This window comes from Apteryx rowi, unplaced genomic scaffold (genome assembly GCF_003343035.1).
Source record: "Apteryx rowi isolate R43461 unplaced genomic scaffold, aptRow1 scaffold_1032, whole genome shotgun sequence".
NCBI classification, from domain to species: domain Eukaryota; kingdom Metazoa; phylum Chordata; class Aves; order Apterygiformes; family Apterygidae; genus Apteryx; species Apteryx rowi.
In genome coordinates this window covers 118,159-137,714 of record NW_020447234.1, presented here as the reverse complement: position 1 = coordinate 137,714, position 19,556 = coordinate 118,159, and the positions used below count along the sequence as shown (strand labels likewise).

General features: G+C 42.0%; 1 protein-coding gene across 1 annotated transcript; it reads right to left on the bottom strand.

The window, feature by feature from the left end:
• Nucleotides 1-7,250: 7,250 nt before the first annotated feature.
• On the bottom strand, nucleotides 7,251-16,891 carry LOC112966524 (b(0,+)-type amino acid transporter 1-like). The gene is made up of 6 exons (XM_026066718.1): nucleotides 16,142-16,891; nucleotides 14,449-14,582; nucleotides 11,416-11,545; nucleotides 9,882-10,006; nucleotides 9,379-9,466; nucleotides 7,251-7,484 (listed from the first exon to the last, which is right to left on the bottom strand). The coding sequence occupies exons 1-6, from the start codon at nucleotides 16,874-16,876 to the stop codon at nucleotides 7,251-7,253; spliced, it is 1,446 nt and encodes a 481-aa protein (XP_025922503.1). The 5' UTR covers nucleotides 16,877-16,891.
• Nucleotides 16,892-19,556: the final 2,665 nt, after the last annotated feature.

Sequence of the window (19,556 nt, the reverse complement as noted above, 5' to 3'; positions counted from 1 at the left end):
GGGAGCTGGGGCAGCAAGACTTGGAGAGATGGAAAGCTGCTAAGTCAGCTAAAGCTGTACCATGACATGACTTCCTTAGCATGAGCAATATTCCTTACTCAGCCTTTTCTATACGGGTGAGCATAGCTGTGATGTTTGTCCTTCTTGGAAACAGTCTGCCACAGTGCAGCTTCCCCAGCTCCTACGCTGCCTTGCTGTCCCAGCAAGGGTACCTCTGGCAGGGCAGTGGGAGACGGTGATGCTAATGAGGCCTTCAACCAGTCGGATGTCTGCCGCTACCATCTACCGGAACATATTTCCTCTGTAAAATGATCTTGACAGCCTTCAGCTTTCAGACTAAAGCCCTTAACTCCAACAGCTGTCTGTATGGCAATGGAATCGTTACCTATGCATCAGACACAACGGCACAGGGGATGTGCACACCTGTGCTTTCGTGCTCTTCTGCACYGTATCAAAGTAGTGTCTTTCACTGTCTGAGCTAACAAAGCCGAGGTCTTAGACCAAGGGTGCGCAGTGAACTTCCAGCCTGCCTCCTTCCCTATGTGCTACTTGCACTCCATGGATATTCCCACAGCTCCACAACTGCCCAGCCCCTACCCTCAGCCCCACATTCACGTCTTCTCCTGAGAAAAGTATTTTGGTGTTGCCTCTGGTGTCTTTTGCATTGCAGATCTGAGGAAAGGTATTTTTGCTCAAAGTAAATTAAACAAGAGTGGAAAAGCAGACAGGGGTTTGTTGRGCAGGTTGGTGGCTTGGCCCTCAGGGCAGGAGGAGGAAGACTTGGTGCTGGGGGAGAGCTGGGCTGAGAGCAGCCCATAGGGAACTTGAGGAAGACTTGGGGGGGGGGGATTTTTCTAAGGGCCATTTCTGCCCCCACAGTGTCTTGGAGTCCAGGCAGCACCGAGGGGATGAAAAGCCACCTATTGCTCCCTCAGCTGTGGTCATGCTTGCACTCAGCACATGGAGAGTCTGATGCCACATGTGAACCCTAGCAGGGTCTGGTCCAAACCTTACAGCTCACTCCAAGAGGCAATGCTCTCTCCCCCTTCGCAGGCCTTGGGGATCCCGGGGACCCAGATCCAAGGGACATTTCACAACATGACCCAGGTGTGTTCAAACACAGCCGTCCTCCTCTGCAATGCCTCGCTGTGCTGAAGGCATGGCTCCTACCTGTACGGTGCTTTAGCTGCCCAGATGGTGCCGAAGGCCTGGCATCCGTTCAAGGACACTGAAGTGGTGACTCAGCTGAGCATGACTTACAGGAATGGCCCTTCAGTCAGAGTGAAAATGTGCATTTCCTGCAGGCATCACACACTTAATATTGATTGTAGGTAAGAAGGACTGCTTGGCTTAGGGAAAAAGCCCCATTATTGGCAGCCTTTTACTCTTTGTTTCTTTTTCAATGAGATAATTTCCTTTCACTTTACAAACATGCATGGATTAAGCTTCACAATAGCCCTGCAAGGTTCATATGTTTCATTATCCTCATCTTAAACAGTCTGGGATGCGTGTAGAGGGAAAGGTGAGCTGGCAGAGCCGTGGACTAAGGCTGCAACAAGCAGTGCAATACTCCGAAAGATACCCAGGGCAGGTCTGAATGCCTAATTCAGGGGCCAGGAGCAATGTAGTTGTGATGGTGCCTCCTTCTGCCAGGACTCATACCTCCTGCTGAAAATCTGGGTTGATTTTTGCAGTTCTCTCTTCAGAGCAGAATAGGAATAGTGACCTATCAATGAAGTATGGCAGCCACAGACTGAACACTAGGAACAGGCAAAATTATTGAACTGTTGTTCTACTTTGTCCATTATTGACAAAGACGTGCAATGGAAAAAATAGTCTATGTGCAAAAAGATAGGCCCAGAAGGCACACACAGAAAGGAATCACTGCCTTATGAACAACCATTTCTGAACTTCTGGGTGTTTGACTTTGCCACTTAGGTATTGTCCATGTCTAGTCTTTCTGTAGGTAATTCAGATATGCAAGTCAAGACTTGTGCATATAGGAATTCTTTTTCAATCTAAGTCCCATTTTCCCTCTCATCAGCTCCCTCTTCGGCTCTTATCTCACCATATGAAAACCAGAGCACAATCCATGAAATTAAAGAATAAGAATTAATGAATGAAGAATTAATGACAATGCCTAAGGGCAAACTTGATATAGTAGCTAGATTCTAAAAATGGATAGGCTATTTCACCACCTGTTAGTCTCACTGTTAATTCACAAACCTAAGACCACCCATTTATTGAATCAGGGTCTGAATCCTCTGTTAGCAAAAATCATTCATTCATGAGGAATAAGTCAAAGTCCCTGATGCTGTTCAACTAACTTGTCGCTAAATGCTAAAGTACAAGATATAGATCCCTCTGAACTGCTAAACCAAGTCATCCTGATGGGTAGATTTACCATAGCCCATTCAAAGTTTCTAATACTAGCATAAGCTGTATAAAATAAGGGTTTACGATTGCCTTCCACAGAGTAGAAGTATGTAGAAGTATGTACTGTACCTTAGGTAGGAAGCTAAGGCTAGATCTATGACTTGATGTCCGTTTGGCAGTTGGTAATGAGTACCCCAGGGGTTGAACCTGGAGCAGATACTGTTCAGTATCTTCACTGGCAGCCTGGATGATGTGACAGAATGTGCTCTCAGCAAATTTGCAGACGATACTAAATTAGGGAGTGTGGCTCACCTGAAAAATGTTAGACCTTCAATCCAGAGGGATGTGAAGAAATTTGAGGATTAGACCAACAGATGCCTCATGCAGTTCAACAATAAGAAGCGTGAGTCCTGCTCCTGGGGTGGAATAACCACATGCATCAGCACATCCTGGGAACTGACTGGCTGAAAGAAGCCAGGGTCACAGTGTGTGCCAAACTGAGCATGAACCAACAGCCCATGATGTGACAAACCACACAGGGGCTACGTGAGGAGAAGTATGGCCAGAAGATGAAGGGACATTAGTATCCCTCTAGACGTAACTCTAAGGAGGACACACCTGGAATATTGCATCTAGTTTTTGGAAAAAAAAAAAAAACCATTCAGTTCAAGGGGGAGGTGGAGAAACTGTAGAAGGTCCAGAGGGTAGCTGCCAAGATGATCAGAGGTCTGGAACATGTCACCTACATGGAGAGGCTGAAGGAGCTGGGCTTGTTTGGTCTGGCAAAGAAAAGGATAAGAGGCAATCAGATATCAACCTACAGCTCCATGAAGGGGAGTTACAAAGACAACAGAACAACAGAACAGTTACAAAGACAATCTCTTTTTGGTAGTGGCAGATGGTATGAAGAGCACCAGGCACAAGTTGTGGCTTCAGATGTCCAGACTGGCTGTCAGGAAATTTTCTTCACCAGGAGGACAGTGCAGAAAGGTGGTGGGATCTCCATCCTTGGAGTTTTCCAAGATGTGGCTAAACAGAGCCACAGCTATCCTGATCTAGTGGGGGCAAGAGCCTTGCTCCAAGGAGGGAGTTGGACTAGAGACCTCCAAAGGTCCATTCCAAACAACACTTTAATTGTCTATGATTCCCAGAGTTAGCTGTTTTTGCTTTACCTCTGAAAACAGAAACTATACAGTCGCCTCAGTGTGATGATCTGTAGAGCAAGTTAGCACCGCTAAGAGGCGCCCATGAGGTCTTTAGATGATTAATCCTTATATCCCAGGAAAGAGCAGAAGAGACTAAGCACCAAGCCTTCTGCATTGGCAGAGAACTGGTAAGGTAGACCCAGGTAATCCCAGTGGGGGAAATAAGTTTATGCAGTAGAGGAAAATGAAAATCCTCACATATTCTGTTCTATCTCACCCAAGGAGAAATTTCTCCTCAACCACAAATGATGACAATCACTAAGAAATTGGGCATATGAGCAAGGCTCATCAAATCACCAGAGAAGGATTTTCTGTACCACCTCGCACACTGACCCAGCCTTGACTGTCCCTAGCTGTAGCTTATCTCCAGTACTTCTGAGGAAGTCAGGAAAAGACTCCAGAATACATTTAGCTTTGTGCATCAAGGTAAAACTTCTGTCTGATGGTTGCATGTTGCCACCTGAACCCCTCAGTCACGAGATTCAGTTATACGCAGGGTCCTGAGTTGGAGTGCAAGTCTTATGGTTATGTTGAGGGCAATGCTGACAGCCTTATTTTCCTCAGGGCCCATGAGGGAAGGGGCACAGGACCCAGGGATCTGAAGTACTCAAAAACAGATGCAACCAACATGATCGTGCAGTACAACCTGCAACATGGAGCTCAGCGACAGCTATAGAGTTCTGCCAGCCATCACATTTGTTACTGTGCTGTAGGAATGAACAGTAAGGATACTCTGCGTCTTCCTGACACTTCTACTGCAAAAATCTGATGAAGGAAAGAGAAATCTTGATTTGCATATGCTGAGGTTGAAATAGATAAGCAATCACTTTGGAAAATGACTGTGTACATATATAAGCACCCACACATGCACTTAAATCTCCCATCTGAGGAGAGATGAGCCTGGTGTTGATTGTTTATGTTCATGTAGTAAAATTTCTACGGTATTATTTTTCTTGGATGGAAAATAGAAACAACCATGCCAAAAGAAACCTCACTTCATTTTAATGTCCATTTTATTGTAATTATCTTGCCTGTCTATGAGCTTTCAGCATCTTGTTTTGGCATTAGAAACACCTCCACTTGTAAACCCTATGCAACATAAATAAAAGGAATATCTCATAACAATAATAGCTATAGAAAATTAAATTGGTGCAAAAAATGATACTTGTTGCTTTTCAGCTTGTCTACATCCATACACAAACCAATAATATATAAAGGTTACTTATCCAAAGTGTTGAGTCTGTCTGCATTCATTGCTATTATTTATACTTCATGGGTGCACGGAGAGAAAGGATGGGCTACAGAATAAGATGCTTGACTGGACCTTGGGAGAAACAGTCACATTTTCCACACTTTGAGAAAGGCACTTAATCCATCCTTTGATTTGCTCAGCATCTGTAGTATACTATACATCTATAATATCAAACAGTGGTAATAACTCTTGTCCCACAAGAATTCTATGTAGACAAAATCCAGCCATGATTGTGCTCAGGTGCACAATAATAGGTGGCTAAGGCCACAAATATTGTGCATATCTAACCTTTAAATAAGCCTCTAAATTCCCCTTTTTTGCATGGGACCCTAGATCTTCACAAAAGCATGGCTCCATGTGCTAGGCTCTATAAATTTGTGTAGGAAACAGAGATGGTTTCCAAAAAAATATATAATCAAAGAGATAACATCCTCATTTTTGTATAAGTAGCTGAGATGCAGCTACATTGAGTAGCTTGACTGACATCAGATGAGGAGGCTGGAGCAGAGTACAAAAGTTAATGTAGAGCTCCTCAGTCTGTCTGGACAAGATAGACCTTCTACATACCCTCCATCAAGTTGAAGAGAGAGAAGACAAGGTCTCACCAGACAACTATATCACAAGCTTTTCACATTGTCATAGGATTCAGGAGGGAAAATTGTTCTTCATTCATCTCTGGTGTTGACTCATGTAAACACCAGTGGATGGAAATCCTCCYAGATGGCATTTAAGCTAAATTAATCCCTTGATTTAGAAGATGAGCAACAACTTCCAGATCCTATTATCATACTTTAAATTTGGAAAAAAAGACTGTTCTTGCATATCTGTAGCTGCTGGTATGACTACTCAGGGGAATGGAAGGAGTGGCACTGCAGAATGAGCCTGTAATCAGATATACAGCTCTTTGAGATTCGCAGGAGGAATCCTGGAGGACCAAGTGACCCTGTTCCAGGAATGCAGTGTTAGGTGCAGATCCAAAGAACAAATGCTGAGAGGCAGCAAGTTGACCTGAGTAACAATTTGGTATTTTGAGATACCACAAGACATTTTAGGGATTAACATCTAGATCTTCTTAGCCCATGACAGGCCAGACCTCCAGCCCAGCCCAATCTGCACAAATGGTGGAAAAAGACAGCATATATCTCTCTTTCCCTATAACAAGAGAAGGAAGGTTGTGATTCATGATAATGGAAAACAACAGTGACTGCAGTGTGTCAGATTTGGGTGAGAGCACAGCCCATGATTTTTTTGTGCTGCAACTTTAGAATCATAGCAATTGGCTGGGAGGGCTGTGTCTTGAAAACCTACAAGGACTGAGATCTCACCACCTCCCTGCACATGGCTCTAGGGCTGCACTTCCTTGCTGGTGAAGAAATTTTCCTGAATTTCAGTCTGAACATCTCAAGCCATAACTTGTGGCTGTTACCCCTAGTTGCCAGTATCAAGAAGAACCTGGCTCTGTCATCTTCACAACTCTCTCTTGAACAGGAGATCCCAATACTGGCTGCAGTATTCCAGGTGTGTCCTCACCAGTGTCCAGCCTCAAGGTATATTTCCTTGATCTGCTGGCCACACTTATCCTAATGTAGCCCAGTATGTGGTTTCTTTAATTCATGACAAGAATATGTTGCTGGCCCATATGCTGTAGAATTTTCTTTTTCTCACTCAGTCACAAGAGAAATTGTATGTCTTTGGGGGAACTGTAGGAAGGTGATTGCCAGTACTTGAGTGATATAGCCTGTGTCCTCACCGTGAATGGGTGGATTCCAGATGACAAATGCATTCTCAAATGAGTAAACTAATAGAGCTTTAAAGCACTTCTGATCTCAGTCACAGGTTTTTTTTATGGGAGATGTAGGAGGATTTGGGCTAAAATGTGGTGGGAGTACATGCTGAGTCAAAGAAAGAACTGTTGTGACTGTGCACCTGAGACTGGAAGGAGCAATCCATGGTCCCAGAGCAGACACCTGGGTGGAAAGGCTTGTTTTGTTGTGAAAATATCTCTTTTGCTTCTGCTCTATTTATCTGAGAAGCTCTGCAGTCACAGCGGGCAGAGCTAGGTGAAAGTAATTAAAGGCATTGCCAGGAATGGCTTAGGACTACAAACTGCTATAGGAATAGTATTTCATTGACAGTCTTTTGTTGCCTGTTGCTAAGGTTTTGGAGGGCACTTCTTCCCAGGACAGAAAACAAAGAAGCATATATTCTTTTTGAACCAGAATGCAATGTGCCAAGGCAGAGCTGAAAAACATGTCCCCAAATTTTAAAGAGACCCAAGGAAACATGTGAGGAGTCATGACTCTAGTCCTTCTCAGCTAGATATTTTGGTTTCACTTTATTTCACAGTGGAGCTTGAAAATCAAGGTGTTGGAATAAATCAGCAGGGGCAGCCAGCTATACCCTAGGAGGATGTTATCTCAGTTTGCATTCCTAGCAGTTGGAGCAACTTCCAGAAACAATTGGAGATGTAAAGTAATTCTCTGTAAAAAGCAGGGGTGGCACTTGAAGCGAACCAGGGGGAAGTAAAAAATGATGCCACTGAAAATGAACAGGACGATGTAGAGGAACTCGATCTGGGGTTGATCAATGATGGGAGCTAACACCAAGTAAACAGCCGCCATCAGCACAATTATGGGGATGATAATTGGGACCTGTGAAAGAAAACATCAATGTAAGGAATCATGTAATCCTGGGTCACTGAGGACCTGGACAATCCTGGAATTTGGGCAGAGGCTTCACAGCATAGTATTTCCTTTCTTTGTGAGAACAGGTTCATTTTTAGATGAAGCTCTGCTGCAGCCTGAGGTATTATCCAGGAATCCCGATTAATCCAGGAATCTAGATTCCCAGTCCACTCCTGCTCTAAGGTTCATTACCCCTCCAAGAGCTACACACTGCCACCTATCCCAACCACTAGTCTTCCCTGCCCTCACAGACCTGAAGATGCAAACTGCTATTTTTAGTGCCAGGCCCACTCTTGCTTGCCCTACTGCCTTGTGTCCAAAAGCTGAGCTGTGGACAAAACACACAGCTTCGTAAACAAATCACATATAGCTGAATCCTACCACCCTTGGGCAAGAAGGTGCCTTCAGGTGCTCACAGATGGGTGGACAACCAACCTCAGAGGTTATTTCAGTAAGTCTGGCCATAAAGCATTTAAATTTGAAGCCATTCTCATTCAAACGCCAGTGAATGTACAAGAGGAAACAATCTCACAACAAAGTGAAAAATAAATGCTCCAGCTGGGATTTTTCATTGCTTACTTTTGTGTCTTCTGTCAAAAACAAGGGCACTGAAATGTACCAAGGTAAAAGTTGTTCACACCTAGCAGTAAGAGCATGGAGAAGACCAGCCATTGGCTTCATGTGCTTTGGTGGGGTGCTCCATTCTGCTCCCTCCCCACTGGTCTCTAACATGGTAAAATGGCAATAAAAATGATTGTTTTCAAACCAAGGGAAATCTTTCCCCTTAGACATAACCCTGCAACACACAGACAAACTCTGCAGGACAACAGCCATAAGTTGTCAGTTGATCTGGGACCCTCAGGTATGAGCTGTTGTGCTTGAGAAAAGAGTCAGTCCTTCAAGATAAAGGCTGTAAAAGGCTGATATCCTATGGGGACTAGCCTGGAGGATTGTGGGAGCTTTACACAGTGTATGAAACAAAACTACAGAAACAGAACTTCTTCTGCTTGAATCCCATTTGGCCAACAAGTTGGCTAAATATCCCTATCCAGCATCCAGCGTCTGCATAGAGCCACAGAAGCTACTGAGTGGAAGTCCTAATAGGGCACTACCCTTCTGCTTCACGGCTAGGCCCCACAGGACATTCACGATTGCTTTGCACAGCCTGGCAGTGTCAGCCTGTCTTCTCCTGGAGGAACTCCATGAAAACCAGGACATTCATTCAGCCTTTCTTAAGGAAAAGCTGCTGCCCTGCATTCACAGTCCCACAAGCCCCCCTGTTCCTAGGATCTTTTCTTTCAGAAGTATTTCCCTCACTCACTGAGGGAGCCCTGCAGCTCAGCTCTCTCATGGCACCAGGGGGAAAGGACAGATGACTCCAAATTTCCTTACAGTAGGCCAGTTTGTGGGGAACATACCTGTCTCCTAGCCATGCCAAAGGATTTGAGGCATTCTTGTATTTTTTGGCCTTCTGGAAGGCTCTTACATCTGGGATAAGCTGAGGAGTGTGACTGAGCTCTGAGAGCATAAACAAGCAATTGCTTTGTTTATCAGAACCATCTTAATTTTCCTCTCAAATTTCTAAGAAAAAGAGGATATGGTAGGTATATTTTCTGCACTGAGGGGGCAGTGCATTATTAGCTTATCAAGCTGGAGAAGTCAACCTTGACTTTCGCCTGCACTTCCACACTATTTTGCCCTTCACTGCCTTTGCTGGGACAAAATGTGAATTTAGAAAAGGAAGGGCAACCACATAAAATCTGTAAGCACCAGCCACAGTGCTCTTTCCTCATAATGTTCTCTTAGTCATTTGGGCAGTGAAGGAAAAGGGTTAGGGGGATTAATTTTATTATTACTTCACCTTGTAAGATCTTGGCAGTTCTGGTTTCTTGATTTTTAAATACAGAAGACCCAAAATAGTCATTCCATAGAAAAACCATGCTATAAAACTGCAAAAAAAGAAACATCATTAAGCTTGGGATGAGATCATGCAGCAGTATCAGTCCTACCTTGCAGTTCCTAGATGTACATATCTCTGATTAAAAAGGAGAATATTGATATAACTTTAGCAATTCTTAAATTTATTTCCTTTCAAGCGCAAATGATCAGAACCTAAAAATGATCTGAATATTATAGATTAATTTGAATATAAGGATGAATCATGTCCAGTCAAGTCTATAGTTACAGAAGCAGTCATGCATTGCAAGCATGCTAGTTCTTAAACTTTCTTTTCTTTCTTCCCCCCAACCACAATATTAGTTAGAAAGTAATAGCCCAGACTCAAAAAATATTAAAAGAAAATACTTCTAAAACAATTTCAAAAACCAGGATCACAGAGGATGTAAACAGAAATGCTATACATACCTGAAAAAGTTCACAATGGTGGTGAAGTTTCCTGATAGTATCATTATTAAAGACATAGCGGATGTAAATATCAGAGCAGGGGAGGGTGTGAGGCATCGCACATGAGCCATAGACAGAATATCTGGCTGAAAGCCAAAGCAAAACAATATACTATCATATCACGTACTCAGAGATACTTATTCATCCCCCTCAGCTGCCAGTGGGAGTTCTGCCTGCAGCCAGATCCACTTCTAATCATCAGGTAAGCACCATAGTATAAAAGTAGTTCATCTCCAAGAAATGTAAACATGGATCCCCCCTCAAGGATATTTTTATTGTGTCTCACTGATTTTATATTAAATTTGCTTAGTTTAGGCAGACAAGATGAGATTTTCAAACTACCAGCGTGACAGATTAAGGCTGAGAGTCAAATCAGAGCTTTTCCGATCATCATCAGTAAGCAAATTTGGTCTTGTGCATCGTGTCACTCCTCTGCCCTCTGTTATGTTTCTCTGGGATTTGACTGCTCTTGGGCTTACTGCAAAATGAGAAATGAAGGACTACTCCTTAAACAGTTATGCAACCAACCACAAAGCAAACCATGATTTGTTTCAGAACATTGAGAGAATTATTAGCCTGTTCATTGCTTGGATCAGTGGGAAATTGGTTGGTTTTTTTTTTCATTTCCAATCAAAATATCATGCAGGCACTTCTGCTACAGCACTGATGTCTGAGAAATGCAGTAAGAATTCAGCTCTTACTCAGTCTGGTACAGTTAAATTCAGATTCTCTGTCAAGTGCTGAGCATAGGGCTTTCTGGCATATGGCAGACACCGTCTGTCACCAGTAAGAGAAACCATGAAGCCAGTAACCATAAACCCACTCATCTACACCAACCTGGGCCTTATATACATAAAAGATTCTCTCCTGTGTAAAAAGAGTGGAGCTGATGTGGAGTGGTATCCTTTGTACCTGAGAGGAGAAATGTCTGAAGGTGCAGGGAAGAAGGACCAAACAAGTAACAAAGCCTAGGAGAAACACAACATGCCTTCTCGAAACAAGAGGAAGTCAAATGCATCTCAGCTCAAGTACTGAGGGGAAGTGGAGCCAACGTGCAGAYATCTTCACTTGCAGAGATGACATGGCAAAAAAAGCCATGGCCAGGACTGCTAGGATTTCTCCTACTATTCCCAGAGCACAGCCAGGTTTCCACTCACTGTTAGGTGTATAAGCTAGGTCACCCCAGAGCCTGTGTCAAACGCTCCAATACAGCAGAATTTTGATTGTTTGACTTCAAAGCTGCTCATAAAATTCAGGGTAGATGTAAATCAGGTATCTGTCCGTAAAAGCTTTCTGAAATTATGTGGCTGAAGAAGGAAATCAAGAGTGACTGTATATATTACATTAGAAAAAGCAAGGGAAGAAAGTCTTTGAGCAAGAAATAAACCACTGAAGAGCTATTCCTCTACCAGATGAACATACACCGTGTTTTCCTTTCTGCTTTAGTGTCACATGAAAGTAAAGTTGATCAAAGCAAACCCCTTTTTGCCCTTACCATATGTCCTTCCCTTGCAGCAATGTAGCACAAGCGGCCTCCGCTAAAGAACGTGCCATTCGATGAACCGAATGTAGATAGTGCCACAGACAAGGAGATCAGCCATGCCCAGCTGCCCAGGACTTTGTCCCTGAGGTGGGAAAGAATTCATATCATATCATCCTGCTTGTAAATGYATCAAATACTCATGTTAGAACCAGTTAGGCTTCTTCTCTTCACTAGTCTCACTGAAAGTTTTTTCTAAAGTCTTTCTCTCTGATAGATTAAAGCCTTCTTCCAGTTCTCAAAATATTTGGTTGTTAGTAACCTTGCCCTGTCCAGAAGAGGCAGCTCTTCTTCCTGCCTGGGGTGTATCTACATCTGTCTACATTCCAGTGGTGTACAAAGCTGTCACAACAGGCAAACCCCACTTTTTTGTATACACATGCCATAGTATGAATCCTGGAAGTACTGCTATTACAGCAAACAATATTAGAAGGGAAATTGCAGAACGATTGTTGCCACCAAACCTGAAGGAATATCTTTCATTATAAGCTCTTCCCCAATATCCAAGAGAATTTAACCTTGAAGATCTGCACATACATTCTTCTGCTCCTCTGTGAAACATGCTTAAGCCAAAACAATAGTTTGAATTTCAGAAGTTTGACTCTGAACCATGTGCAGACATTTGCAGCTTGGTTTCTTCATAACAGAAGAAGTAGGGTTGCAAATTTAGTTGGAGGTAGATATTTAGAGGATATGATAATTTTCTGACCTAAAAGTGAAATTTGTCTTTTGGAATGAAGCAGCATGAAGTTAAGAATAGTAATTGAGTAAAAAAAGCGGGTGTTTTGGGGAAATTATCACAAATACACACACACACACACACACACACACACACACACACACATTGTTCATCTAATTGGCTAAAAACCTTAAATTCAAGTATCACTGTTTTTTAGAATACTTTATACTCCCATCTGAATTTTGTGGCTTTAAACCGTATGTACTCTTTTTCAGTACCACCTATCACAAATGTTCAAAAATCAAGAGTTAGGCCTTCCAAAATCATGATAATAGCTTATGTACCACAATAATTTCAAAAATATAGTTTACTAGTTTAGTATCTGGGTTTTGGGCCTTTAGTGTTCAAGTATTAAGCTACTTGCCATAACCAGAACTAAAAATTTCCCTCTTTCAAAATAGTGGAATCTGGACACTTCATATGATCACATGACTCTAAACCTCAAGATCTCAAAGGAGAACAACATATATCACAAAATTTTTAATAAAATCTTTAGCAATTGTAACAATGTACTTTGCACTTATGAGATTGGCACTTYGGTGTTTGGGCGCTAAAAATGAACTACAGGCACTACTGTGAGTGGCTTCCTTCAAACATACTGAGATCTGCAGTTGCTGTTAAAGCACTGGAATCAAAGGAATGCTGAGAGGAGTTTTGCTAGCTCCTTTTTTGGCTGAACCTCTCACCACCAATGTCTCTCTAACAGTTTTTCTCTTATACAGGGAATAAATGAATGGAAATGCTACATTTCTTCCTCTGGCTTCTTTACACTCCTTCTGTCCTTCCTTAAAGGCCTGATTATGCTACTGCATCTCTTGCTCATGCACCATAAACATTGCACCCTTCTCAGCCTGTGGCTGTCTGCCTGTCCTCCAGGTTTTCGAGTGCSCTGTTTTCTGGTTGCTAGTTCAATGTTTCTTCCTCAATTGCACTCTCGGGGTGGAAAGGTTAATCAGGCAGGAAAAAAGAGATGTGTTAAAAAGGAGGAAGCTTAAAAATAACTTATTCGTCAGGAATGACAGGAAGGAAGTGCAGAAAAACCTCATGACACTGCAGCTTAGTGAGGCTTTGTAACTTGTTCAAAGTACCTTTAAAAACACCTGCTTATAATGACATGAAAAGCTGTTGGAGGACATATCAAGCAAGAGTTCAGTTAGATTTTCCAATTGGAGATCTTGCGAAATGCATGCAGAGGCACTGATGACTTTTTAGGAAGAGGAAGAGCAGCAACATAATCTCTGGATATAATGTGTCATTGTCTCTGCAAGACAACTCATTTAGGGCTATCGTTGATTTTGCGTGTTTGGAAATATTTAGACAGAGGTTGGATGTTCTGGTGGAAGATCAGCTGGTCAGAAGTCACTGGTGGAATTCTGTTGCCTGCATCTCTCATGATAGTCCCTTCCTTCTCATCCTGAAATCCTTGTCCTGCACACAGCCTGTTTGACACCACCCTACCCTTCAGATGGTGATAGATAAAAATAGTTTTTAAGCAACTCTGGAAAAGGACAAGCCAACTTAAAATTACAGTTACCAAAGGCAACCTAACTCATGCATAACATTTGTCCTTCGCAAAGCATGCTGTACAGATCATTGTCATTTTCCCTTTCATTCATGGGGAAATAGAACCAACGTACTCTGGTCTGGTCTAATTTCCAGGTGCTGAGTGGACAGGATTCACCCAGCTGGCTCTTGTCTCACTCCCACAACACTGCCTCTGCATTAATGGGGCAATACATTGTCTTCTCACATTTTCTGTAAGTGCCTCAACTGTGGACATTTCCCAGTCCCCAGCTCTTGATATTCACCCTAGCTGCATCGTCAATGTTTATGGGGAGATGCTCCACTGTGCACTTTATGCCCTCTTTACATCCAGTCTCCATGGAGAAAAACATGGGCTAGAAGGGAGCCACAGGTTCCCAGTGTGAAYGATGGAGCAGGCCGAGAGGGGTGCACTGCAGAGCACCTCGGCTTGGCAGCCAACGTGTGCCTCAGTGTCYGTGGGCCAGATGGGGCAGGTCAGCCTGGCCTTTGGTGAGGGAAAGGCTGCACGCTACCCTGAAGGTCACAGAGAGCTGACCGGTAGCAAGCATGCTTCCCTGTAACATGTAAATGCCCGACAGGTCTTCCTGGCCTGTCCAGTGCAGTGCTATCATTCCCATTGGGAACAGCACTGAAATCTTCTGAATCCCAAGAGAGAATGCATTTGTTACTGGACCATCTTGGCTGTTACCACAAGCAGAGCTCACCCCCAAGTGACAGCCACTGCTCCTGAAGACAGCAGTTCAGATGGAGTCATAGCTGCAAAGTAGCTCACATTTACTAGTAAATACAGGCATGTCACCAAAGGAATAGCAATCATCACGGCTCTTGGAAGGGTCACCTGGAAAAGAGATGACAAGCATGTTAGTTGCAGCATATTTAGGCCTGCACTAGGACTTTTTTGGTTTTGTCTTTGCTGATGCCTGCATCTGTCATTCAGACTCATTCATTCACTAAGCTTTCCCACAGAATACATTCACAATAGACTTAGATCCATATTCTCAAGGCAGTTTTTACACCAACCTTCAAAAAATGTCAGGTAAACAGTGATACTGTGAAAAGCTAGTCTTCTGAAAAAAACCAAATCGTATTCAAAAAAGAGTGTGGCTTATAGCAGCCCGTGATGTCTGTTCCATACTTCTTAATTATTTTAATGTTGGTTTGTTTGTTGCCAGCCCATCATGTCTCCTGGTGTGCTACATTTTCCCATGAATATCTCACTGACATGGATGAAGTACCAGTGTGTATTGCAGCACATTTAACAGTTCGAAAGGTTCAAAGCTGGGCAGCACTTGGGAAATTTGCTCTAGGAAGGAATTTATTTTTTTCTTCCTAGTGACAGGATACTATCTTGGAACTCCACAGACCATTTTAAGGCTCAGGAAAATCAGCAAACTGGCTTTATGCAGCTGAAAGAACTGGCTAAGAGTAGCTAGTCGAGTGATCACAGTGCAACTATATACAGTTGAAATCCTGAGATACCAATTYTGGCATTCCTTATTCCCACTATAGGACAGGATACGGCAATTTCTTATGCTGTTGTCCTCCATTCTGCAAGGGTCTGAATATCAGTGCTCACAGTCCTTTGGGGGAGTATGCAATGTGACCCTAGGATATTTGTTGTCATTTAGGTTAATATTTAACTGTGCACTTTCATTTAAGTCTGTAAAATCTTGTGTGCTGCACTGGTAGAAAGCATAATCTATACTCTCTGCACTCACACAGCTCTTTCTAACACAGGGTTGTTCAGTGATGTGTTGCCTGATCTGTGAGAASAGGAAATGCAGCATGGAGAGGGCCAAAATGACATGCAAGTGAGCTACTTTAGTACCTATAACATAGACATCACAATGCCTAAGAAGTAGATTTTAAAGACAGGGTCTTTCAGAGTTAAACTCCCTCTCCAAAACAGCTTTGCTTGCTTTGAGGCTCCTCCATGCAATGAGGAGAGAGAGATGTTTTTGAAGCATACATTATRGATTAAGTCTCTCAGGAAATGTGTGCTGTTATAAACCATTACGGATTACAGGAGAAGTGAGGTGGCAGTGGTTTTCTGCATAAATCTAGGTGCCTAGAGTAAGACCCTGTGAATATTAAGACAAGACTTCATCCCCCAAACATCTAAGCACCTAATAGCTTTTTCCAATCACTGAGCTGTTTTAGTGCTTTCTTGTATATAGGCTGCTGTTTTGCTTAAAGACCCATTTTTAGTGTCTCCATAGCCCTTTTGGACACATCCAAAGGTGTCCTGCCCCAGAACACAAAACAAAACAGGAGGAAAGCTCAGTATTCTTTACTTGATGCTCTAATCCCTTGATTATCCCTCTTATCACAATAATAGATAGAAACAATCATTTTAGCAGAAATATTAAGTAAGTAAAATCCAGCTCACTCACTCACCTCAGGCTTCTTCAGTTCCTCAGTTACATAGTTCAGGTTGTTCCACCCATCATAGGACCACAGTCCCTGATAAAATGCCACTCCAACAGGTCCAATACCTGCAGTTGTGTTTTGAAAAGCATTCTGAAAACTCTGAGTTTGTCCCTTGGCAAGCAGCACCAATCCTCCCAACACAATCACAAGCAAAGCCAAGAGTTTGGCAGCTGTAAAAATGTTCATAATAGATGTCGCCAACCTCACGTTGAGACAGTTGATGATAGTTAAAAGCAGGATGCAGGCAGCAGCTGTAAATTTGATGACAATCTGAGGAGATGAACATCCAGGATAGAACGGTGCAACAGCATATTCAGCAAAGCTCAGACAGACAGCTGCCAAACCAGCTGGTCTCACCAGGATAACAGAAGTGTAGGCAAAAAGGAAAGCAGGAAAAGAACCAAAATTCCTCAAGATGTAAATATATTCTCCTCCAGACTCTTTAATTATTGTTCCAAGCTCAGCATAAGATAAGGCTCCAAACATGGCCAGGAGCCCACACGAAGCCCAGATAAGGAGACTGCTGGCTGGGCTCCCCATATGATACAGCACCCACTCAGGGGACATAAAGATCCCCGAGCCTATCATGGTACCTGCAATTAATGACACTCCACTAATCAGGCCAACCTCTTGCTTCAGCCTTAAATTTTCCCTCCCTTCACTCAGATCTGTAGAGGAATCTGTTGTCTTCCTTTTCCTCATTATGGAACTATTAGGAGATGCTGCTTCAGAGAAAATATGGAATAGGACTGTGTCTTTTGAAAAAGGGCTATCTCAGGCTTTTAGGGTTAGGTTAATCATTACTAAAGCCAATTAAGCTGAACACTGTCAAGAAATACAAACTTACTTTTCTTGTTTTGCATTCTTTTTATTACCCATTTATCTTGCTCATTTATGATGGTTCAGATCCTGCCAAATCTGATTATCCTGGACTGCTACTGCAAATAATGGTAATCAATAGCATTCAGCACTACTTCAGAATCACTCAGCACCTTACAGAACTGTGACCCAGATCACCTCTCTTTTAAATTAGGCTTCACATGGCATCTGAAAAAAATTTCAGATAAGCAAAATCCCCATAAATCTGTACTTTATTCTTTGATTAAAAGTCAATGTTCAGGCAAGTGCTGTAGTGCTGACTCACATCTCCATTTCCCACTAAAAAGCTATCAAACAAGCCTGTCACCCAATTTGCCATTACATTGCTCAACAAGAAACATTTCCAGTGTCTTAATCAAGGACACAAAAATGTTCTGCTAAAAACAGTCCAGAGACAGAATGGAAAATGGTAGAGAGCAATACTGGTTCCTTCAAAGTTTACAAAGCACAGGAGGAAAAGAGTGAAGAGGGGCTATAATTAGATTTTGTTATGGGTCCTTTTTGTCAGCATGCATGAGGTATGAGCATGCTCACCAGACCATATCCTTCAGAGGACTTAGGCACTGCGCATAATACACTGATTTCAGTGCACACCCAGGAGAAATGTAGAGGCACAAGCTGTTGGAAATGCCACTGATCTCTATTTATCTAACACAYGTAAAATTTCACACTTTGGGGGGGTTTCTGCCAGAAATCAGAAGTTTGTTACAGTGCGTGGGGGTATATTTTGTGATCTGTGATATGCACAAAGTATTGAGCAGAAGGGAATGTCCATATGGGCTCCTTTGAACTTAAAGTAAACTTCATTGCCTGCAACTGTAAAGAAGGAGATTTGCTGTCCCTGGTGGTCTCTTCCAGACTTCTGTTGCGATAAGTACCAGAAAACAGGGGTGAGACCTTCCTCTGCCTTTCATAGAAAGAGCAGATTTTGAATCTTTAAAACTATGTGTGGTCCTCAGGCATTTGAAATAATAAAAAAAAATCATTAAAATAAGCAAACAGAGAAGTATTTTTAGTGTTTGTCTAAAAATCCCTTTTTTTCTAAATCATTTAGAAGATTTATCTTCTTATCTTTCCTTGCTTTTTTTTAAATCATCTGGTTAGTTTTGGAGTAATCCATGGATAACTCTAGGACTCTTAACAAAACTGAGGACCCATAAGAAAAAGAAGGTACACAAGTCACACAATTTCTCATGTTAAAGCATAAAAAGTAGAATAAATTTTAGACCATGAAAAGGTGTTTAATTTCTGCAAAGAAGCAAAAAAGAACACAAACCCCATTAATAAGTAGGTTTTCTTCAAAGTGTAAATCTTATTATTAGACAGACAGGAAATAATGAGAAAAGTTTTTTTTTTTTTTTTAAAGGAATACTACTACTTTTTAAGGGATACTGGAAGCTACTCCTAATACCAACTCACTAGTATTCACCCAGGGGGAAATGGATCCCAGTTGAGTTCTCATTAATTTCAAGTCACTTAAAAATTCACAGTGGATCAAACTGTAACTTTAACGAGAATGAAAGGTTACTTCATCTGTATCAAGTAGTCCTTCAGTCTCCCGAGTAAAGTTGTGAGCTCTGAGAATAAACATATGCACCTTTTATTGCAAGGATGAAAGTTTATGTATTTCAAGTTAATGTTTTCCAGAGTGTTAGAAAAGTTAGAAGGAGGCATCTCAGTAATGTGGTACTCCACATTTGTTCTACTCTTACTAAGTGATGGTACTCTTCTTTTTTGCTGGTTTAGCTATTTGTTGCATATTCTTTTAAAATCTGTTAATCGCATAGTGACATGGAATCCTTCAGAGGTCTAAAGGTTTGATTTATTTCTATGCTATAGACACTCTACTTCTGTGTGCATATATACAAATATTATGTATAGCAATCCTATCTGTAAGTGTATTCACAAAATATGGCTAAATCAATGCCAGAGAAAAACTTAATGTGAATCCAGGTATTTGAGTATTCTTCTAATAGGGTTACAGATATATTTTGATAACTTTTCTCCTGTTGTAATGATGGAGCTTCTTTTTTAAAGTGTAAATTCTTTTCCTTCTTTGTGTTGAAGAAATGACAGACTGAAATAACACGTTCTCAGATACTGCCTTTTTGAACCTTTCAAGTTCTTTCTCTTAGGGAAAAAAAAGAACTTTTAATCTAATATTGTAGGAAGAATCAAAACTACTTCAAACTTGATCGTTTCAAAAAGATTTCTATAAAAGCACTCAGATAACAAGGATTAATTAACTGGTATGTCAATACCCTCAGTCARCTCCAAAAGGGAGGTCTATTTCCAAATCCAGGATAATTGTTACTTACTGAGAGAGCAACTGGAATGTATGGAGCTGTGCCTAGGGGTGGATGAAGAGCGAGTCGAGAGCTTATGGGTAAGGATCAAAGGGCAGGCTAACAKRGSTKACMCTGTTGTGGGTGTTTACTACAGGCCACCTGATCAGGATGAGGAAGTYGATGAGGCCTTCTACAGACAGCTGGAAGTAGCCTCA